Source organism: Silene latifolia, chromosome 1 (genome assembly GCF_048544455.1).
Source record: "Silene latifolia isolate original U9 population chromosome 1, ASM4854445v1, whole genome shotgun sequence".
In the NCBI taxonomy this organism is placed as follows: domain Eukaryota; kingdom Viridiplantae; phylum Streptophyta; class Magnoliopsida; order Caryophyllales; family Caryophyllaceae; genus Silene; species Silene latifolia.
Genome location: NC_133526.1, coordinates 490,208 through 514,788, shown reverse-complemented (window position 1 = coordinate 514,788; position 24,581 = coordinate 490,208). Strand labels below are relative to the sequence as shown.

Sequence of the window (24,581 nt, the reverse complement as noted above, 5' to 3'; positions counted from 1 at the left end):
AAGAACAAAATATTTACAAATGTTTGGTTTATAGCTTATTCGCGATAAAAAAAATTTACATTTTAGTTAAAGATGGACGTCAACAAAAGCAAATAAATGGGACAAATAGAACAAGTCCGCGATTTTCGCGGGTGCAAACTTAGTTTTAGGTTAATTTTGTTAGACTAATCTATATAAGACAAATAAAAATCACGCCACATTATTCTTATTTTTACTAAATCTATATATCTATATATATACATAAAAGAGAGTTTTTTCGAGCGATTCTAGGCTGTCCACATCATCACAAATTAATTTAGGAAAGTTTTATAAATAATATTTTTGATGTAAAAAATAAAGTGGTAAATCTTTTAATTACTATAATAATATATATTTCCTATTTTATAGTCAAGCGATGTTTCTAATTTTTATATAAAAACTTTTACATTTCATTTGGCAAAATAATGTCGCTAAAAAAATTATGAAAATAATATAATTAGATTCGTGGTAATAAATGCTATCATTAGAGTATAGATTTCATATAATTTGCACATATTTAAGATGATGTAATTCTTAATATGTTATATGTTCTACATTGAACGTATAAATATTAGAATTCTCCCACATCGAAAAATAGAAGACATCCTTGGAACTCAAATATCAACCCCAAATCTTTTGAGTCTCTCAAGTATTATCTTAGAGAGTTCTTAAGAGTTAAGAGTTTGTATCATTATCTCCATAATATGATATAAAAAATAATGTGGAGGATGTTTTAATTATTTTAATATATATTTTCTATATTATATTCAGTGATGTTTATAATTTTATATAAAAACTTTTACATTTCATTTGCAAAAGTATTGTTAAAAAAATTATGAAAATTATATAATTAGGTTCGTGATAAAAAAAATGTATAATTAGAGTATAGATTTCTTATCATTTGCACATATTTTAATCATGATAAAAAAAAGAAAAAAAAGTATGAACATAGTATAGTATTAATCGGGTTGGATGTCGAACTAGGTGCGAAAAAAGATGGTGTATTTCGTACTTCTTAGTATGTTTTTTGTCCCACATTAATAATTTAGTGGTGTTAATATATACTGTATAAATAGTAAAAATGTCCCGCATCGGAAAATTACCATAAAATGGGGTGATCCTATGATATGGTTAAAAAAATTATGAAAATAATATAATTAGATTCATGGTAAAAAAAATGTTATTATTGGAGTATAGATTTCATATTATTTGCATATATTAAAGATGATATACTTCTTAGGGGTCGTTTGGTTCGAGATGAAGGAATGGAACGGAGTATGATATCATAGATGTATGAGATTCCAACTCCATTCCATCTCAAAGTTGTTTGGTTCATTCTAAATAAGTAAGGGGAAGGAATGAAGTTTCTTGAAGGGGAGAAGGTGGGTGTGAGTTTCCAAGGGGTTGAGATGGAGTTAGAATCTATTGAGTATCTAACTCCTCCCCAATCACCCAACCAAACACTTGAATAGATTCAATTCATTCCATTCTATTCCAAACTAGCCAACCAGGCACCCATTAGTATCACAAATACTACTATACAACCAGTTGTATATAAGCATTGTACAACCCTATACATTAATCCGAGCTTATGCGTAATTTTTCTGAGTTTTGTAATAGTTTATTTTTTTATGTTTAAGTGTGTGAGTTCAAAAACTTTACAGCATAGCTCAGATTCTTTTAAACAAAACTCGAAAACTTTAGTACACAGCTCGGATTCTACATCATACAACTGCATCCAACAGGTTGTATAATCTACTCATTGAGTTAGTATGTTATATGTCCCACATTGAACATATAAATAATAGAATTGTCTCATATCGAAACCATTAGTATGTTATATGTCCCACATTGAACATATAAATAATAGAATTGTCTCATATCGAAATATTAGCAAAAGGTGGGGTGAACATATGATTATCAATAGAAGGTATCCTTTGAACTTAGATATCAATCTAAAATCTTTTGAATTTCTTAAATAATATCTTAGAGAGTTCTTAATAGTTGATATCATTATCTCCATAATATGATATCTTTTAAGTATTGCTTATTAGAGATCTCTTATTAGAGTTTCTATTATTATCTCTTTAATAGCAAAATTTATTTATTATTTATTATTTATTTTTCTCGCATAATCAATAAACAATAGACGTGTATGTATTTATCAATTATTTTCTTTGAAAAAGATATTTTAATCATATGTAAACAAATGATTAGATGTAAACATTAATGTTTTATAACATTTTTTTTCATTATAACCAAGTTAATTAACCCGTTGCAACGCACGGGCTTTCAACCTAGTATATATATAAAAGAGAGTTTTTTCGAGCGATCTGAGAGCGTCCACATCATCAAAAATCAATTTAGGAAAGTATAATTTTTAATGTAAAAAATAAAGTGGAGAATCTTTTAATTATTATAATATGTATATTTCTTAAATTATATTTAAGTGATATTTCCAATTTTTATATCAACCTTTTACATTTCATTTGGCAAAAAAATATCGTTAAAAAAATTATGAAAATAATATAATTAGCTTTGTGGTAAAAAATGTTATCATTAGAGTATAGATTTCATATTCTTTGCACATATTAAAGATGGTGTACTTCGTAATATGTAAAATTGTGTACTTTTTAGTATGTTTTGTCCCACATTGGAAAATAACGTAGGTGCGGTGAATATGCTACATATAAATAGTAGAATTGTCCCACATCGAAAGATTAGTACAAGGTGATGTGATCCTATGATTATAAATAGGAGGCATATTTGGAACTTATGATCCACCCAAAAAAAATTGAGTCTCATAAATATTGTTTTAAAGAGCTCTTAAGATTTTCAATCATTACGATATGATATAAAAAAATAAAGTGAAAATCGTTGGGAACTACCCGGGGAAGAGTTAAGAACATGAGCAAGAAAATCAAAAAATACAAAACTAAAGGTTTTACTAATGGTAGTCTCTTGACAGAGTACAAAACTAAAGAAATAATGTCGGTAAAACAATTATGAAAATAATATTATTAGATTCATGGTAAGAAATGCTATCATTAGAGTATGTATAGATTTCATATAATTTGCACATATTAAAGATGGTGTATTTTATAGTATGTTATATGTCCCACATTGAAAAATAATATAAGTGTGACAAATATACTACATATAAAAAAAAAGAATTTTCACACATCGAAATATAACATAAGGTAGGTGATTCCATGATTATAAATAAGAGGCATCCTTGGAACTTAGGCATCAATCCAAAATCATTTGAGTATCTTAAGTATTGTCTTGGAGTGCTCTTAAAAGTTTATATCATTATATTTTCTACCTATTGATTTTATATGTCCCACATTTAAAAAATAATGTAGGTGTGGTAAATATACTACGTTTAAATAATATAATTAGAATTGTGTTAAAAAAAATTCTATCATTAGAGTATAGGTTCATATCATTTGCACATTTTTATTATGATAAAAAAAATAGAAAACAAATGTATGAATATTAATAGATAATATAGTATTTACTTATTATTAAATCGGGTTGGATGTCGAATTAGGTTCAAAAAATATGGTGTACTTTTAAATATGTTATTCGTCTCACATTGAAAAAGAATGTAGGTGTGATAAATATATATACTACGTATAAATAGTTAAATTGTCCCACATCAAAAGATTATCATAAGCTGGGGTGATCCCATGATTATAAATAGGATTTATCCTTGGAACTTAGGTATCACCCCAAATATATTAATCTCTCAAAGTATACTTATTATATAAGAGACTTTAAACATAATCTTGAATTAAATGTTAAATTTTTAAAGTTGTAACATTTTTTTTAGGTGGGAGAAAGAGAGATAAAATGGTCAGTATTATAACGAAAATTTTTCATGATATCCTCGAATTTTGGAAGATTACACATAATACCCCTAATTTTAAGTTTCTACATATAATACCCTTGTGTTTACTTTATTTTCATAACGCTATTACTCATATGAGTAACTAGATGAGTAATTGAGCATGCCATGCTATTTGTGTTTTGTTATTTAGGTATTAAATGTTAGTTTATTAAATAAAATATGGATTTAGGAATTAGATAATGAAGTGTTTGTGTAATAGATAACAAAAGAAAAAGGCGTCCCAAGTCATAAGAGTAATGGGCTTATGACGGAAGTTGTCAAATGGTATTCTGAGAAAGAAAAAGGTGAACACAAGGGTACCATTTGTAGAAACTTAAAATTAGGGGTACCATGTGTAATCTATCAAAGTTCAAAGTTACCATGAGAAATTTCTAATATTATAATGATATAGTTAATTAAATTTTCATTTAAAAGAAAGAGATATTCGTACCAATAAAACAATAAAGGGGGAATTATTTTTTAATCGTTATTTTATTGTCACACCATCAAACTTAACGTCCATTTAATAACCTTTACATTAGGGGGTACCATGGGCAAAAAAATGGAACCTCAAGGGTACCGTAGGCAGATTCTTAAAAGTAGGGGTAACACGAAAAATCTGACAAAATTAAGGTGTACCACGGAAAATTTCTGTATCTCAATTATGAATTTTTTTTTTGAAGAAAAACAACGTACAAATATTAATGGAGAGTACTTGATCATATTATTAAATTCAAATATAACTATTAGATATAATGAGTAGCAATTGTCCGTATTCGGTATTCAGGATCTGGTTGGATGTCGAACTTAGTGGAAAAAAGATAGTGTAATTCTGAGTATGTTATTTGTCCCACATTGAAAAATAATGCAGGTTTGATGAATATATATTATCTATAAATAGTAGAATTGTCCCACATCAAAAAAATAATCCAAGTTTGGTGAATATATTACATATAAATAATAGAATTGTCCCACATCGAAAGATTAGTATAAGGTAGGGTGATTATATGATTATAAATAAGAGTTAACTCACGTATATATTAATCTTTTATTTTTTTTTAAAGAGATATTTTAATAATATGTAAAGCAATCATTAGACATAGAATGTAAACATTAAACCCTTCTAACGTTTTTTTTTTTGCATTTATAAATAAGTTTATTACCCCGTTGCAACGCACGGGCATTCAAACTAGTCTATACAATATAATTAAAAAGTGACCTAAAGCATAAAAATTATTTCACGTGGCACTTTTACCATTAATTTGTATTTAATATTTGATTATAATACAACATTGATGGATAATTTTACTCCAAAAAAAATATATATTGAATGATAATTGAATTAGTGACCGACAAAAAATAATAAAAAGGCATATTTGTATTGGTGTTTGTCAATTATAAATTATTTTTTTATATAAAAAAAAAACGTATCATGTATAGATTTTTTTATAAGGAAAAAATGTTGAAACAAGCATTAAACATCAAATATATTTTAGAATTTTATTTTTAGAATATATTTTATGGATAATCATCGTTTATTTTATTCAGCGTTTATAGTTCTCACCATATTATTTCAAGATAATGTTAACTATTCAGTCTACCTTGAATTGGACTTCGCAAATAAAAATATACATATTTCTATTTTGAAAATCTTTTTTAGGTCGAATTAAGTACATAACTCAACTGTTTTTGATGAAAGGACAATAATAGGCAAAAAATGACCGAGATAGATGGAGTATAAAAATAAAATGGAATAAGAAAATCGAAGACAACCACAACAACAATAACAATATTTGTGGCAAAATATTAATAAACATAGAAATATTCGTGACAAAATACTAATAATTTGTGGCAAAAGTTTAGTATTTTGTGGACATTTACATAACACAAATATATTTTGACAATATAATATGACAATATATATATAATATATGTATTGATTAATATTTTTTTTTCTTCTTACGAGAGCCTTTTGTCCTCATAGACAATGTGATTGAGCTTGTATAACACCACTAATGTAACAATATAGTTAAAACCGTGAATTGCACGGGTAATAGAACTAGTTGTTAATGTTAAAAATAAAGAGTCAATTATGAAAACTGACCTAAAAATAGAAATTTACCCAAAACGTACAGAACTAACTTTTCCCGCTATGTTGGTCCCCTGTTAATCAAAGCCTAATTCCTATCTTGTGATCTCGCATCTTTGCTAAAACCACATTTTTAAACATTTTTGGGTAGGATAAAATGAAAGTTCATCAAAATTAGCAAAATAATTACCTGATGTTAGTTTAGCAAATGATGTATTTATTGGAACCCAATAATTTATTAGGTGTATTACGTAGCGATTGGCCCCACAATTATTATAATGTTCTGATGTTATCTTAACAAATGATTTATGATTTGAAATAATTTAATAGGCATGAATTAAGTAGCCATTAGCTAATTCTATCTTTTGATCGGTAGGTGAGAGTAAATTACGACATAGTGCCCTGGCCCCTGGGAGGCTGGGATGCGCTTTGTGTATGCATTAATGCATAGTTAGTTAGTATACTCGACTATGCTAGCGTCATATGGTTGTAGCAATCTGGATACAGTCTCGATCGCATTTTGTAACTCAGACTCGTCTGTTTCGTCAGAGTCGATGTTTAGTAACACGTTCTTCCTCCTCACTAACTTAAATTGTTGTCCAGAGTTGTAAAATCCCGTCATTAGAAGCACGTCTCTAATGCAATACCTAAAATGATTTTTTTTTTTTACTATTATAAACTCCTCGTAAATTCGTTTAATCATCAATTAAAACATGGAAACAAATTTTGAAATGACTTGCATAGGCCGAAATAAGTGGTGACAACTAGCCAATATTCCTTGCCAACCCTAACATCAGCCAAATTCACGAGTTGTGGGTTCGAGCCACGAGCCACTAGACGAGTTATCGTCAAGTGAAAAATTAAGCAAATGAAAAACTGAGACCTAGCCCATAACGATTGAAGAATGAAGATTATTAATGAGGCCGCCATTTACGTAATGAATCCATTATTAAGCATGCATTAGCTTATTCCTATTACGCACCTTGTATATTACCAATGAGTTCTGTTTAAGACCGTTTTAAGTCAATATTTCTCATAATTTTTTTTTATTTCAGTTAATTGTGAGTACATCGTAACCTATAACCGTAAAAATAAAATTTTGTGTTGTATCACTGTTGTCTTTCACTAAGTCAAAAAAGTCAAAAAACTTTTCTGAAATACTCTACTAAGACCGGTATTTCTCCCAAATTAATGATCATCATTGGCATGAAATAGAGATTTCTGAAGTTCAGTCAGAAACACGGTCACCATTTTCTCGTAAGTCTGGCATAGACTGTTGGGGCTTTAGTTCATCGATAGATGGCTCACTGTTTGAAGCATAGGCTGCAATTAGGCATCCCTAAAACAGATTTAGGGATACGATTGATATTCTTGCTTCAGCAGCGTAGCGTAGCAGAAACTCGAGGGTGTTTACAATAGGAACCAATCATTGTTATTAGGTTCACATTGATGGTTACCGATGAAGTTTGGTTATATTATTAAAACAGATTTTTGTACCTGTTAATTTACATTGTTGATACGATTGCTCTTCCTTAAAAACAAAATTCCGGATTGGTCTAAATTTTGTTCAAAAGAATTGCATTGCTATTTAGTTAACAATTTCAGAGGAAATAGTGAAGTAGAAGAAGAAGGTAGTGAGATGGCCATTATGCCACATGGATATGATCCTATTTTTACTATTTATATGGTGCTTTGATCTTGAGATGATAATTAGTGTTTGTTTACAATGTTTATTGCAAGAAAGTTGTCCATATTGCTTTTTTTATACCCACGAATGAAAAGGTAAGACTAGAGTTGGCATTGGACCGTGCTGGGCCGGCCTGCATGCTGGCCCATCGTGCTTTCCCCAAAAAATGGCCCGGCCTGGGCACGGATATTGGGCTGACCGTGCCGTGTCGTACTGTCGTGCCTGGCCCACTCACCCAAATCCCCGCCGCGGCCCGCTCCTGGCACGCCCACTTTCGTGCTCGGGCCGTGCCTGGCTCATGGGCTTATCGTGCCTAGCACGTGGGCCGGCCCAATAACCTTAGTATTTTTTTTCTACATACTCTTTTTTTATATAAATAATGAATATTAATGATTTAAATATATATTTTTATTAAATATTAATGTACTTGATGTCTTGATTAGTTGATTACTTGTATTTTTAATGTACTAAATTTAATTAAATAATTAAAAAATGAAATTTAATTTAATAATTAAGAAACGGGCCAAATATTGGGTCGTGCCGTGCCAGGCCCGCCGTGCCTAGTTCGTGTCGGACCCTCCTTGCTTGGGTCGTGCCGTGCCTAGGCACGGGAATTTCCAAAAGAACGCAGTCGCGGCATGCCTCCAACCCGTTCGTGTCGTGCCCGTGCCATCAGTATTATTCATCAGTGTCGTGTCGTGCCCGTACCGGACTTGTGCCGTGCCCGTGCCGCCCGCCTTAGCCCGGCCCGGATTGCCATCTCTAAGTAAGACAAAGCCATTGTGGTTAAACGATTTTACCATTACAGGTTACATGAAATGAGTCATCTCATTACTGCTCACAATGTGATACTACACCCCCTCTATCATCTCACCGATCATACCTTCCAGCCATGGTAACCTCAACCGCTTTTTCAACCCATTTTGTCCAATGTACTCCCTCTGTTCCGATTATTTGTTGCCCTCTGATTTTGGCACAAAGACTAAAGAAAGAACAGATGCCTAATTACTAAATGACATGTGGATGAAATTGAGTGTGAATAATGGCCAAATTATTCATGAAGTTCATTCTTAAAATAGAAAGAACAACAATTGACTAAGACACCCCAAAATGGAAAGGACAACATATGACCGGGACAGAGGGAGTATTTCTTAGGTCATGTAGTCCAGATTTCGATGAAAAAATCAACGGACTGTATTTGAAAATGTTACATAATGTAGGAGAGACATGATTCATAATGTTGTTTATATAATTTGGATGAGACAAATAACACTGAAAGAGTGCCGGTGCAGACGTGCAGTGGTACATGAATTCTAAGTTTTGTTTAAGCGGGTCTATTTACTTCCTGAGTAAAGTATGTGAGATCGATTTTGAGTAATTCAAATTGTGAAATGAGAGGTTTTATATACCATCACATAAAAAAAAAAGTAGTATTCCAAATAATTCTTCTACATACACATACAAGTCTCTATTCTATGTTGGTTTTTATCTTTCTAGATTTGTTTTTAGTCATGGTCAACTCTATGTTGCTATCTCGAGGTTGACCATTAAAAAACTTTTGAAAATACTTATTTGGAAAAATGAAATTGGCACGTATAATTTAACTTCTAATGTTGTTTACCATGAAATATTTGAGTATTTCGAATATTATTTGCTGTAAGCATACATTATATTCTATTTTCGTAATTTGTATTTTGTAACAAAGTGTTTGTATGAAATTGCTAATTTTTTAATGTTATTTCTATTGGTTAAACATCTACGTAATTGTTTACATGTATAAATAAATTGTTATGTATAAACTCATATCATACCCGTACATTTATGCACGATTTACACACTAGTCCAGACTTAAAAGCTACAGAGTAAAAAATATAAAGAAACTAAAATCCAGATGTCCGGTTTAAACAGGATCGAATACGTGTATTAAAAAAAATTGAGATCGGATATCCAATTTTGCTAAGGTATCATTGTTTGGGACCATTAAAAATCATAAGAATGTAAAACAACTAGTTTAATTTTTAGATTGCGATTAGTCATTGTGCCCATTCAAAGATTTACGATTGTATAAACTATAAATACAAGAAGTGTTTTTTTGGCTAATATTTAAGGATAATAATATGGCGTCATCGGGTGGTACTCAATTTCGGCGCCACCTTCTCATATGCACCATTTATTATTGGGTCTTTCATCACATGCTTGTGATGTACCCATTATTATTGGGACCCCCAGTTATTACAAGTAAGAGAGTGACGCCGAGATTGGACGTCACCGGGTGACACTAACTCATTTTCCAATATTTAAGCATTCTGTTATCTATATTATTTGACACAAATTCTCTTTATAGACGGACACTATCCGTCTATATGTATGGACGGATACCATTTTCCCTCACAAAATATCCATTTGTCATAAAGTGGAAAACACATGGGGGTGCCCCACCTAGTCCCCCTACCCATTTTATTAGAGGTCTTTACCCGTCTGTTCGCCCCACCCGTCTATACCAAGACCTATTGATTATTTGACCATTTTAAGTTCATTTTAGTCTTTACATGAATTTGTTAAAAAAATTATAGGTTGTGGGCTGACAAACAAAAAAACAATTGGGCTTGGCTTCAATGCACAAACTCAGTTACTCGACATATATTAACCCGTTGTATGTCTTGGGCCATATCAACAAGATTATTTTTTTTTTGATAAAAACCCGTAAGGGTTAATTCCTTACTATTAAATCATCGCAAGCCAAAGACAACAGCCAACCCAGAACATCCATTTGCCACCTACGCCTACAAGCAACCCATGGCATTGTATGAGCTAGACCATGTGCCACTCTATTAAAGTTTCTACGAACAAAATTAAAGGAAATAGACCCAAACGAACTACAAAGACGCAAAATATCCTTATAAATTAAAAAAAGTTCACTTCGTCCAGACCATTGATCTTCAAATCTTCGATCACTCCTCCACAGTCGCTCTCGATCACAGCTAAGGAAATGCCAGCTTGCTTTGCCTCCTTGATGCCTTGTAGCACCGCCAATGCTTCAGCAATTTCCGGAGAGACTACCTGCGCTTCTTGAACCGTCACTCCCCATTGCACACTACCCGAATCATCCCGACAAACCACCCCTAAGCCCGTCCCCATTCCCTCCGCCACACCCGCATCAACATTAATTTTATACCACCCTTCTCTCGGCCTTTCCCACCTTCCCCCACCATCAATCATCATCGGTCTTCCCCCGTCCTTCTCCCCGCCATCCATCGCACCATCCATATCCCACATAATATCCCTCGTTCTCCGAACAACCTCATCACCACGCCATTCACCTCCATCAAAGAGCACCTTATTTCGCTTCTCCCAAATGGCCCAACACCCGTTCCCTCACCTTCCCAAAACCCGGCGCAGGTAAAACCTCCATCCCCAACTCTTCCCATATCCCTTCCACCCAACCATAATCCCGAACCACATGGAGACAAGTCTCCACACAGTTCAAATTATCCGTCAATTCTATACGGGCTACTATGTTCTTTCGAGTAGCTATAGCATTGTTGCATAGCTGCCAGAAGAACACTTTGACGCGAGGCAAAACTGGCGATTTCCAAATTTTACCCCAAAGCCATTTCTCCTTCTCGTAGTGTGACTGACCCGTCTCCTCTCTATTGCTCTCCTCCATAATAAGCCGATAAGCCGACTTAACCGTATAGTCACCATACTTCTCCGACTCCCAACACCAATCATCTGTCGGTCTAGTATCGCTAAGGCAAATCTGTAAAACACGAGTGCTTTTAAAAGGGAGAAGTAAGCTATTTACCTTATCAATATCCCAGCCGTGTCCGTCCACATTGAAAAGCTCAGCCACTCTCATATCCGCATTCGCCGTGCCTCGAGGTGAGATAATCCTCATCGAGCTTGTGCCGGGAACCCATGGGTCACTCCAAACGCGCGTACTCAGCCCATCACCTATCCTCTTTTGCGCTCCCAGCCGAACCACCTCCTTAGCCTCCCAAATACCCCTCCACATGTAGCTAGGATTCGCGTCAAGCTCAGCCTCCATAAACCCCTCCCGTGAAAATACTTCCCCATAATAACGCGAACCATCAAGCAGCTATCCTCCGTCATCAATCGCCAAGCTTGTTTTCCATGTAGAGCCAAGTTAAACTTATTAAAATCACGAAAGCTCATTCCACCCTGACATTTAGGCCGACACATTTTGTTCCACGCCACCCCAAGGTATCTTCCTCCTCCCATTATCCGTGCCCCACCAGAACCGCGAAACAAGAGAGCGAAGTTCATTACAAAAATTAGCCGATAGCCTAAAAACACTCATCGCAAAGGTTGGAACTGCTTGGCCTATGGCCTTTATGAGTATCTCCTACCCCGCCTTACTGAGTAGCTTTCTCCGCCATCCCTGTAAACGCTTGCTTATCTTATCCCAAATCAACTTAGAGAGCCCCTACTTCGACCTTCCTATGACAGTAGGTAAGCCTAGGTAACGTTTCTGCTCTTTCACCTCCCGCACATTCAAAATCCCCAGGACCCGTTCCCGCCGTGCCATGGAAGTACCACGACTAAAAGATATGGTTGTTTTGTCGAGACTAACCTGCTGCCCGGATGCCCTCTCATAATCCCGAAGGATATCTCGCACAATAGCCGCTTAAGACTCCTTAGCCCGCGTAAAAATAATGCTGTCATTTGCAAACAATAAATATGAAACAATCGGGGCGTGAGGTGACACCTGAATCCCCTTAATTGCCCCATTCTCAACACTCCTCCGTAGCAAACTCGACAACATTTCCGCACACAGAATAAAGAGGTAAGGGAACAAATGATCACCTTGTCTAATCTCTCTCTCAGGAACAAACTTCTCGGAGAGAGACCCATTCACCGAGACTCTATAGAAGACAGTCGTGACACAACCCATCACACGGTTAACCCACCCCACGTCGAGCCCCATGCGTAGCAAGACCGCTTCCAAAAACCTCCACTCCACCCTATCATATGCCTTAGCCATGTCTAATTTGAGGGCCATATGCCCCCCATTGCTTCGTGAATTCTTCAACAGTTCAAAGGCCACCAGAATATTGTCTGTTATTAACCGACCCGGGGTAAAGACCCTTTGATTCTCCGACACAATCTCTATAACAACCCGACCCACCACGGTCGTAACACAACCCCAATAAGATGGGATATGTACTTCTGGGCCCATTACTTGTCCTCACTTAAGCACAAGGCCTTGTTACTAAGTGGTGGGTGGAATCCCTTATAAACATATCACAACCTCCTCAATTCCCCGATGTGGGACAACCTTACTCTCAATAACTTGGGGTGTTACAATCTCCCCCACTTAAAGAACACAACGTCCTCGTTGTGCCTCCAACTTGACCGCAACCAAGCCCAGAATCCTCCCCCGCTAGGTGTGTGACCCGGGTACTCCCGACCACGGGCTCACCACACGGTCGCAGGGTCGCTCTGATACCATTTATAACAACCCGACCCACCACGGTCGTAACACAACCCCAATAAGATGGGATATGTACTTCTGGGCCCATTACTTGTCCTCACTTAAGCACAAGGCCTTGTTACTAAGTGGTGGGTGGAATCCCTTATAAACATATCACAACCTCCTCAATTCCCCGATGTGGGACAACCTTACTCTCAATAACTTGGGGTGTTACAATCTCTCCCAAAAACCTCTTCAATCTATTCGCAAGAACCTTCGAGACTAATTTATAAACCACATTACACAAACTAATGGGGCGAAACTCTTGCATTTTATCAGGCTCCTTCTTTTTCGGGATCAAAACAATATTAGTTTCATTCATACCTTCGGGAAACGGAGCTCCATTAAGAATATTCAGTACACAACGGGTCACAGATGGTCCAACGATATGCCAGTAAGTTTGATAAAAGAGACCGTTCATACCATCAAGACCTGGAGCTTTAAGAGGATGCATCTGGCCTGGTGCAACGCTTCAACAACTTCATCCCCTCGGTACGCCTCCCTTAGCCCCCTCATTCATTACGTCCGTCACTCTCCCCTCAATCCCTATAAGCAGCTGGTCGAAGTTCTCCGGTCGAGCTGAAGCAAACAAACCCCGAAAGTAGCGCACAACACACGTAGCATCCCCTGTCTATCACTCACCACTCACCCCCTCTCATCGATATGTTTTGAAATATGATTTTTTTCCTTTCTCTGGCTCGCTTTTTGGTGGAAAAACTTCGTATTTTTATCTCCATCTCGAAGCCATAAGACTCTGGATCTTTGCCTCCAAAAACTTTCTTCCTATCGAAGTAAGTCCGCAATGTCCTTCACTACTCTACGCCGCTCATTGACTTCTCTATCAACAAGATTATTTTTGTTTAATGTTCAATCGTCAACAAGATGATTTTCTTATAATTTTAACACATCCAATCTCATTAGAAAGTACTCCGTATTTTTTTTTATTTTTTCTTCCATTAATAACCACGAAATTCAATTGTTACATAGTTGAATTGAGTCAATTATCATTTTTTTAACAAGAGAACTCGCAACTGCTATTTTAGTGTATATTGGGTAAATCTTTAAATGTGCGTAATAGCCTACAAATCATATACTCCATAAAATTGCTATTAAAAAGGCTTAAACCTGAACCCCTTAGGAATTTCACTCAAGTTTTTAGCCTTAAATTTCATAGTGCATTCTTCCTATGAGTACAGGGCGTTGAGTCAATTATCATAAGTTCAAAATTAACAAATAAAAAATAATATTTTTTATCTTAATTATTTATTTATTTTGGATTAAAATATTACTCATAAAATTATTAAATATAAATAAATGAATGAGACTGAGAATAATAACAAGAAGTAAGAAGAATGGAAGATTATTGACGAAGGCCAATAGGCCATGCACGTAAGTATATCATGTATTCATGTTGTCAAATGTCAAGCATGCATGAAGATTATTCGCCTTTAGCCTTTGTAATTTTGGATCACTGCTGTCTTTCACTAACAGTCAAAAAGTCAATTTTTCCTGAAATACTAAGGCAGAGTGGCAGACATCTCAATTAGTCTAACATAATATATTTGACCTATGAACTTAGTATATTGAAATTAAACCTTTTAATTTATTAAATTTCAAAAATTCATAAAACGATTTTACCCAATTATTATTGTAAAATTATGTAGTTTTACTCAATTACTCCTATTAATATAACTTTTATCAACAATCATGTTTCGGTAAAATTGTAAGGATGAACAAATTGAGTGCGAATGATCAAATTATTTGTCAAATTCATTTTTAAAATAGAAATGATAACAATGGATTGAGACACCCCAATATGGAAAATGACAACAAATAAACGGGACAGGAAAGTACCATTTTATTGTATCTAAAATAATTTTACAATAGACTTACTCTAATAAGTTTTCATGCCGGACATTAGGATAAAATTGATTAATATGTCACTTATTGAGTTCATCTGAATTCTTTTTGCCCTATCTATATAATTGTCACTATCAAATTTATAATAAAGATCATAATGCAACATAAATTCTCAAACAAAAATCTTATTGTCATACATATGATTTGTATTTTCATTTTTTCTGCGTAAAACTGCCTTACACAACACTAACTCTATTTTTAATAGATCGGATAATAGTTAATCTCAATTTTTTTTAATTCAATGTACATCCCAACTTTTTTTTTCCCTTAAACTTTTCAATTTCTAAAAGGGCACTTATTAATTAACCTTGTTGTCATGAAGTAGACATTTCCCCTACAATAAAATGATACTTACTTCAATTAATTAGTTATTGCGTGAGAGTGTGAGACGGTCTTACACTATATGAGACGGTTCTATGGTATAAAAAGGCAACTCAATAACAGCATTAAAAGAATAGTTTTCTTATAAAAATAGATTGTCTCATAGTATAAGACCGTCCAACACTATAATTTGCGATAAAATAAATATACCACAGAGTTGAATGCCATTTCAATGGTTGGACTGGACAACTTCAACTAACATCCGTCACTTTGGACCATCACATTGTTTCTAATCTTCTATGATACTTTCAAGCCCGCCATGACAATTAATATAAACCGCTTCTTTATTTTAATCATTATTTATCCTTACTTATAAATACTCTTATATGTGAACACATATAAACATCACACACTTAACAAATTATTACACATAAAAATATACAAATAAAGAAGAATATAATTATGGAAGGTGATAATATGAGAAGAAGGCCAAGAACTTCAAATGATCATCATCAAGATTCCGCTTCGAGGTATAGAGGCGTCCGACGTAGACCGTGGGGTAAATATGCGGCTGAGATACGTGACCCTAAGAGAAATGGGGCTAGATTATGGTTAGGAACGTATGATACTGCTGAGGAAGCGGCTCGAGCATATGATCGAGCCGCTTTTACTTTAAGAGGTCATCTTGCCATTTTAAACTTTCCTAATGATCAACAATATTATTCTACTGATAGTAGTTCGAGTCAATCGAGTGGTCTTGGAGCAAGTAGGGAAAGTGTGTCGTCGTCGTCGTCTTCTACGGTACAAGATGATCAAAAGCAAGTTATTGAGTTTGAGTATGTTGATAATAATGTGTTAGAGGAGCTTCTTGATTTACAAGATGATAATGTTGAATAATTAGATAATAAGCACTTCTAATTTCACTTAATAAGATAGATCCCCTGTCCTTTAATGAATACATTTGCTTTATTTTGTGAGGAAAAAAATGAAAAAATAAACGTAAACTATTAACCAGAACGGTGAAGTAGTACTAAATCAAAAGCAATTTTTTTTTTACTAATCTCTTATATATAAGATCTCATGCATGCAACATACGTAATACGTTAGTTTATAGTTGTTCTATTAAAAGTTTAGATTGTTCCTTATTTTTCCCATGACAATTTTTAGAAAGTAACCTAAGAATGTGTTTGTTAATATATTTTGGACAAATATTTTAAGCGGAGGAGCTTAATTATATCAATACTATATATTAAATCCAAAAACCAAGGGATTTTAATGTAATTAAAGAAAGTTATACAAATTAATTATACTATATAGTTTTAAATCAATAGCATCGTGTGATGGACCCGATTAAGGGATCTCAATGCAAATACTATATATTTTGGGTTAAAAGTATAATATAAAGATGCCTTGATGAAGAATACTTATGGAAACTAAATTAAATTAAAGTAATTAATTTTAGAAAACACAATAATATAGTAATTTTCCTTAAAATTAACATGCCCCGCTTATGGAATTAATTAGTATCATCATAAAATTATAAAATAAATTAAATGTAGTCAAAGTAATAGTAGCAGCAACGAGATTAATAAAATTTAACAGTATTAATGTGGGAGTAGTGACAGTTATAATAATGACAGTGAGAGTAGTGAATGTAACAACGAATGTAGTGAAAGTAACAGTGATAGCAATGAGAAAACGTATGAACAATTAAATAACCAATCGACTCAAGGAAATATTTTATTTATTTAAATATATACCGGATAAAATTAACGGGAATAATGTATTTAATAGAAAAAAATAGAGAAATTAGTAAAAGAAACAACAGTAACCACGGGAGTAGTGGACATAATGATATTAACAAATAATGTCGTGAAAGTAATAATATTAATAGCGGGGCAGTGAATGTGTCTCATAATTTGTAAATAAATTTTACATTTCATCATAATTACAAGATATGCTATTGAAAAATATATTATTAATAGTAAACGTGTGAGTTAGACACCTCCAACATAGTTTATTTCATTAAAAATAAAATTTAACGGTAAAAAAAGGTAGCCCGGGCGAAGCCGGGCACCAAACCTAGTTATTTATATACTCGGAACGAATTTGACTCCCTTGACCTTCTCATATCCACCGCTATATACTACTCCGTGACTTTGCCAATTAACTTGAGAGTAAATTCCGACTTAAACCAATTAACTTACCAAGCCAAGCTAAGCTTTTATCCGCAATTTTTTTTTTTTTTTTTGAAGTCCCCAAAGGGAATTAGATTTCCATATTCAACGAAAGCAAATTACACGGAAGGCAAGCTTCCCAAACTGTCCTACCATCGGCCGAATTAGAGAAATGAGCTAAGCCATGTGCTACTCGATTACAATTACGATTAACATGTCGCCACACAACACAATCAAAGCGTCCCCTAAGTCTTCTGATCTCCTCCACGATCAAAAAGAGGTAGCTTCGTCCCGATCTTCCATCTTGCAAGCATTCAATGACGGTTTTGCAATCGCTCTCTACCCACAGCTTACGTACTCCCCTCTTCGCGGCTTCCTTCATCCCTTCCAACACGGCTTCAGCCTCAGCTTCTTCCACCTCCACCATCCCTCTTCGTCTTTCCGCCATAGCCCATTGCACCTCGCCATCTCTGCCCCAACACGCTACCCCTAACCCCATACCCCATCCTTCCTTAACCCCTGCGTCACACATGATCCTCATACACCCCTCACCAAGGCTTCCCCTACTACTCCCTTCGACTCCCCTGCCACGACTAAGCACCCCCATACCAGACCCTTCCCTAACACCTACGTCTAACTTTTGACCCCCATCAGTCATGTTCACGTCCTTCATCTCCGCCATCAAATCTTCCACCCTACGAACCACATCCCACGCATTCACCCGGCGCTCCTCAAACACCCAATTGTTCCGAGCTTCCCAAATAGCCCAACACCCCATCATGAGCTTCCCTCTCTCCTCTACCCCCATCTCCCTCCACACATCTTCCACCCACTCCCTCACCCGCTCATGCCCGTCTTCCATCTTTGGCTCCACACCCAACCCATCCCAAAACCCACCCACCCAACCACATCCCTTAACAAGATGAAGGCAAGTCTCGACCTCACACCTGCAAACCGGACAAACCGGGTCAATACTTTGTACTCTTCTTGCTAAATTGCTTTTTGTGGGAATTGAATCATTGCATAGCTGCCAAAAGAAGCTCTTAACACGGGGTAAAACATCCGCACTCCAAATCCCCTTCCACAACCACTTTTCACGTGTGTAGTCAGACGGTCCCTGCTCCCCTCCTTCCCCATTCATGAGCAGCCGATAAGTAGAGCGAACAGAGTAGTTCCCGTCTTTCTCCATCCTCCAACACCATGTATCCTCCATCCTCACACTGCTAACACGCATACTCAAGATCGTGTCCTGTTCAAAAGGTAAGAAAATAGAGCGTACCTTGTGTCTATCCCAACCCGACCCATCAGCGCGAAACAATTCAGCTACCACCATATCTTCCTGTCCTGCCACCCTAGGAGACAACACATGACCCGAATTTGAGCTTCTTATCCAAGGATCACCCCAAACCTTCGTTCCCTGCCCATTTCCCACCCTTCGAATACCCCCTCTCATCACCACCCCTTTCGCCTCCCAAATGCCCTTCCATGTATAGCTCGGATTACGACCCAACTCCGCTCTCATGAACGATTTGCCACTATAGTATTTTGCCCTTAAGAGCCGTGCCAAAAGAGAATCCGTCTCAGTCACTAACCTCCATGCTTGTTTCCCGAGCATAGCCATATTAAATTTGTGGAAGTCTCGAAAGCCAAGCCCTCCCATCATCTTCGACCTACAAAGCTTGTGCCACGCAATCTAGGGGATTTTCTTTTTCCCATTATTTGTACCCCACCAGAAATTCGAGACCAAGGACCGCAATTCCTCACAAAAATTACTCGGGAGTTTGAAGACACTCATCGCATATGTAGAGATTGATTGGGCAACTGCCTTTATCAACACTTCTCTACCGGCCTTCGAAAGTAACATCCCTCGCCATCCTTGCAATTTCTTACTTAACTTGTCTCGAAGTAACGCAGTAAGAGCTTGTTTAGAGTGGCCAATAACAGTTGAGAGACCCAGATATTTACCCGGATTATCAACAACCCGAACCCCCAATTCCTGCGCAACCAGCTCCTTTATATTACCCGCAGTACCCCGGCTAAAGGACGCTGTTGTTTTATCAAAGTTTACCTGCTGCCCCGAAGCTTTTTCATAGGCAGTGAGTATACCTTTCACCACACGCACTTCCGCAACATTAGCCTTCATGAAAAACAAGCTATCCTCTGCAAACAAAAGGTGAGAAATCATGGGCGCCTCATGAGCAATTTTAATGCCGTGTATCGTTCTCTCCTCCACCGCCTTGCGCATTAAACTCGAGAGCACTTCCGCACATAAAATAAAGAGATACGGGGACAAGGGATTCCCCTGACGTATATACATAATCAAGCTTTAATTAGGATATGACGTAAAACAAGCATGAATTCTTTTACATCATACCCTAATTGAAGCACACAAATGTTTTCCTTATGAAATTTTAATGTACATATACTCATGTAGTAGTTATTAATGACTAATCATTAACTATCTCAAGAATTAGACTAATTAATTTCGTTAATGGGTGATGATTTTCGCAGTACACATTTTACTCATCACAGTACACTATTGACAATTATACCCCTTTTATTTTCTCCCCAATTTATCTTTCTAATCTCTCACCTTAATCTATTCTCTCTAATTTCAAACATTCATTCCCCTCTAATTTCACAAAGCCACTATCTAGACGGTTGTCGTCAAGATTGGGAGACGGGATTAGCCGGCCAGCTAGGTTGTAGCCCCGTGGGTATTGAATCGGCAACTTTTTTCCACATTAAAAACATATTGATGCATTACATTTTTGGTCTAGTCTTCTGTTGATGTCATTGGTTTCATTAATAAAGCAGTGAACTCATGGCCAATTGTACTAACATGAATACCATATCTTATATAGATGAGAATTGAGAAGCTATGTGTATTTTTGGTTGAGAAAGCTTTGAGTAAAAAAAATAGAAAATCAAACAAATTATTACGTGCAGTACAATAGTACATTGAAAAATAAAACACAACCAGATTATGTACTACGCTGGTATCACCGTCAAATTACACCAGCGCGCCGCTTTGCCATAAACCACCACCAACAAACCTCACCATACCACACTAATTAGCCCTCATTTAATTTAGGCATAAACCCTAATTAAATGAGAATAAGTAATAAGAACTCAATTTAATGTAGTGAGAGACGGTCTCTTAAGAGACTTTATGTTATTATTATAAGATTAATGGATTTAATATTTGCTCTTCGTTCGAATAATCGTTCATAATTGAAATTTTTATGGGGGTTAAAGAAGGTTAAGGCTTCAAGGGAGGGTAGAGAGAAAATTGGGAGAATTAGGTTTGATGTTTGTTTAGTAAGGGTACATAAATGGAAAGTTTGGTGTAAAAAGTACTGTAATGAGTAAAAATCGTACTGCGAAAATAAATTTCGTTAATTGATTAATTAATTACGTCTACAATTTATCGTTTTAACATTTCAAAAATCAGACCTATTGTTTTCACGTGGCAAACCTATTGTTTTTAGTATTAAAGATAAGTTGTAGACAATTCCTTCTCGTTTGGCATATTCCATCAAAACCCACAAGTCCACAACACATGCATGAACGATGTAGATATTATTTTTTCGATCAAGAATAAGATCGTACGTAGTATTTGGACAACAAAATAGGAGTATACGAGTGCTTTGCTCCCTCTGAAACGTTTTCCCGGTTTGCTAATGTTAAATCCTGATTTCGCTATTTCATGCATGCAGGCAATGGAGTATGTTTTATATATACGTTATATATCCACATATCACAAAGAGTTAATTATGTCTTAATCACATGTAGTTTAAGTTTTAATATTATTGCATTATTATATTTTCCTTGCTCTTGATCAAATTAATAGTCAAACACGAGATCTGGTTGTTGAGCTCAATCACTCCAAATGTGTATGTACTTCCTAATTAATTAATGTTCAATTGTTCATGGATGATAGCTGATCGATAACCATGTCATGTACTCCCTCTGTCCCGGTCATTTGTTGTCCTTTTTCATTTTTTGGGTGTCTCAGTCATTTGTTGTCCTTTCTATTTTAAGAATGAACTTGATGATTAATTTGATCATTCTCATTCAATTTGTTCCACTTGTAATTTAGTTATTGGTCTTTTCCTCATTTCTTGGTCTTTGTGCCAAAACGAAAGGACAACAATTGACCGGGACGGGGGGAGTATTATGCAAATTTACTCTTTTCATTCCACATTCCCATTATACAGATCGAAGTACTCTTTACAAAGGATGTAAAAGGTAAAAAAATGGATGTAAAGGAGGAAAAGATCGTAACAATCTAGTGGAAACACGTGCCTATAAAAGTAATTAAAGGCAAAAATATTTCTTTGAAATGGAATTGTAGTGAGCTTTTCTTTTGTTTATTTACCTTAACTGTATTGACGATTTCAAATCTATATAAATTTGAATGATGATTCATGTTAGCCGACTTCAACTTATATTGGGGTTAAGTCGACCCTGTTTTTTTCGGTTGAAAAAAGTTGAACTGAATTAAATAAGAGTTAATTTGTTGATGTTAGATGGAATTCAAGTGAGCTTGTAATAAAGTTATTCAATAGAAGACAAGAAGCTCATAACAGAAGATTAGCCAATGAAGAAATTTATAATCACGTACTCAACTTGGACTAGTTTTAATTTTCTAAGGTTGTAGCATACGAGGAGGTATTTTATTCGCATCATGCATGATAGAACTTTCAAGTTTATCTATTTTCAAGCTAGAGAAAAATCATCAACTACATATTTACCATATGATATTCTCAATTTCTCACCAAGTCTCCCTTGTCCACATAGATAGATAAGATAAAAATTAGAGTGATCTAAAAACTCACAAATTACTCATTTTTATCTATCCTTGTAAGTTTTATTTCACTCGTGTTAAGCTTCAAAGCTTGCGACGGTATTGTTCATCACAAATAAGAATTATTTGTATATTTTCACGTCATTCATTGGTTTATCACGGTCGTCATAGCTCCATTATGCCTATAATGGTTTTTTGTATGCGTATTTACTTTGTATCATCTTTTACGTTTCAACCATTTCTTTTCCTCCAAATTAACGATAAATCACAATATATTTAAACCGAGTAGCGGAGCAGGTCAAACTAACTGCAACTAATTTCTTCATTAATAATTTGGGTATATTTTTCTAGAATAAATATGGAGTTATCGACTTTTTTTTTTTTTGGTCTCAGGAGTTATCGACTTTGACAATATATAAACTTAATTAAACACAAATTGTTGATACGTAGTGTATATACTATACACTACACCGTAGCATTATGCCAGTATACGTACAAAAGTTAAGTCAAAGTCAAAGTCAAAGCATGAAAAGTCGACACTTGAGAATAAATACTCTTTGACTGATCATTAAATGTGCTTACTTCAGTCAACTGAAAAAAACAGAAGAAATACTTTACAAGTAGAATACTGAATTGGTAGCATTATAGAATAAGACGGTTTTATATATAACACAAATTTTTATTTGTGACATATTCATCACAATGCTTATAAAATTGTGACGGGTTAAATATTATCCATGTGGGGTAGATAAGACAAAAATAGAGTGCCTAGTAAATAGCAATCTATTTTGTCTTATCTACCAACATGAGTAATAGTTGACCCGTCACAATTCACAAGCTTGTGACGGATATGCCCGTCACATGAAAGACTTGCTATATACGAAGTATTGTATATTTGTAAAACGGTCTTTTATTTTTAATAAAAATGTTATTCATTCAATGCTAATAAAATGAGTTTAGCTTTAGAGTCACTAGACACTACTCTTGCATGAGAATATGAGATTATATGGTCTTTGTGGCTCTACCAAGTAACCCGACTCTAATCTAAACCGCGCAATGGTACGTAGTGTTTATTTAATTTATGATGACATTTTTATATATAATCTTGTAATTGTTTTGATAGTGTTGCTTTTAGTTGGATTCAAAGAGACGATAATAGGGTAGCTCATGAGATGGCTCATTGTCGGCCATGGTCGGTTGGTACTTGTAGATGGCTGGAGGCATTACCAATGGATTTTACTACTATAGTCCGCATTGATTCTAGTAATTTAAATTTTTTTAAAAAAATCATATTGTTTTTCTAAAAAAATAAATAAATCATATTTAATGAAAGGATAATAGTTTAATGAGAAATATTCATTTGTCTTTTTTATTTAGTTAGATGGATTTTAAAGGAAAGCTTATTCAACAAGTATATAAATGTTAGAGGATTATGAAAGGGACAAAGCTGAAACTTTATTAATATCGACGATATTTAGCAGCAACCACCGCCACATTGAACAATTTGTTCTTTTTTTTTTTTTTTTTTTTTTGGTGCAAACATTGAACAATTTGTAGAAGGGCGAATTGTAGTAGGACAACCAGACCAAACTCAAGAGATACCCACATACTTGAATCCACCCATATAGTCTGGCCCAACAAATAAGCCCAATAACAATTACCGCCAATTCCCATGGGCCACTTTAAACCACTTTCGCGCATAAATAACAACCTCCACTTTCTTCATTAATCCTTCTAAATTCTAAAATTAATCCTATCCGGTTAAAAATCACTCACTTGTTGGCCCCGTTATCGTTACTCCGGACCGGCCCCACATTCCGCCATCCCGAACCCAATTCCTGAAACCTAATCAGCTTATACTGGTGGGGTCATTGTTTGTGGATATTAAGAGATCCGTCATCTCACCTACATTGTTACCTCAAAATCTCAAATGTACGATGCTTTATTAGTATTCTCAAGTTTTATACTCTGTATTTTTTAGGGTTTGATATTCTATTCGTCCTGATTATTTATTTACTTGAGGATGAAAAAGTAAATAAAATTGAGACGGAATAAATAATTAAAATTAGTTATAGTAAGTGTTGTTATAATCTTAAAAAGGTAAGTCTCCACCATAAATGATTTATTTCCGTCTAAAAAAAGTAAATAAGTAATTGAGACTAGGTGTAAATTA

At 34.9% G+C, this 24,581-nt stretch overlaps 4 protein-coding genes across 4 annotated transcripts; 1 reads left to right on the top strand and 3 right to left on the bottom strand.

Moving 5' to 3' along the window:
* Window positions 1-7,227: 7,227 nt before the first annotated feature.
* Window positions 7,228-10,962, bottom strand: LOC141657843 (uncharacterized). Its single transcript, XM_074465374.1, has 2 exons — window positions 10,617-10,962; window positions 7,228-7,322 (listed from the first exon to the last, which is right to left on the bottom strand). Exons 1-2 carry the CDS (start codon window positions 10,960-10,962, stop codon window positions 7,228-7,230), a joined length of 441 nt encoding a protein of 146 aa, XP_074321475.1.
* Window positions 10,963-15,883: 4,921 nt separating this feature from the next.
* On the top strand, window positions 15,884-16,318 carry LOC141656281 (ethylene-responsive transcription factor ERF098-like). The gene has a single exon (XM_074463466.1). It carries the CDS (start codon window positions 15,884-15,886, stop codon window positions 16,316-16,318), a length of 435 nt encoding a protein of 144 aa, XP_074319567.1.
* A 1,371-nt stretch (window positions 16,319-17,689) lies between these two features.
* LOC141655456 (uncharacterized) lies at window positions 17,690-19,219 on the bottom strand. The gene has a single exon (XM_074462713.1). The coding sequence runs from the start codon at window positions 19,217-19,219 to the stop codon at window positions 17,690-17,692; it is 1,530 nt and encodes a 509-aa protein (XP_074318814.1).
* A 72-nt stretch (window positions 19,220-19,291) lies between these two features.
* LOC141654887 (uncharacterized) lies at window positions 19,292-19,843 on the bottom strand. The gene has a single exon (XM_074462188.1). The coding sequence runs from the start codon at window positions 19,841-19,843 to the stop codon at window positions 19,292-19,294; it is 552 nt and encodes a 183-aa protein (XP_074318289.1).
* Window positions 19,844-24,581: the final 4,738 nt, after the last annotated feature.

Bases quoted from the DNA above. Each gene is read 5' to 3' on its own strand.
- LOC141654887 (XM_074462188.1), bottom strand. From the start codon at position 19,843: ATGCGCAAGGCGGTGGAGGAGAGAACGATACACGGCATTAAAATTGCT.
- LOC141657843 (XM_074465374.1), bottom strand. From the start codon at position 10,962: ATGTGGGATATGGATGGTGCGATGGATGGCGGGGAGAAGGACGGGGGA. The intron at 7,323-10,616 runs GTCTGGACGAAG...GCCTAATTGCAG, and splicing joins CGAAGATTTGAAGATCAATG to CCTATGCTTCAAACAGTGAG.
- LOC141656281 (XM_074463466.1), top strand. From the start codon at position 15,884: ATGGAAGGTGATAATATGAGAAGAAGGCCAAGAACTTCAAATGATCAT.
- LOC141655456 (XM_074462713.1), bottom strand. From the start codon at position 19,219: ATGGCTATGCTCGGGAAACAAGCATGGAGGTTAGTGACTGAGACGGAT.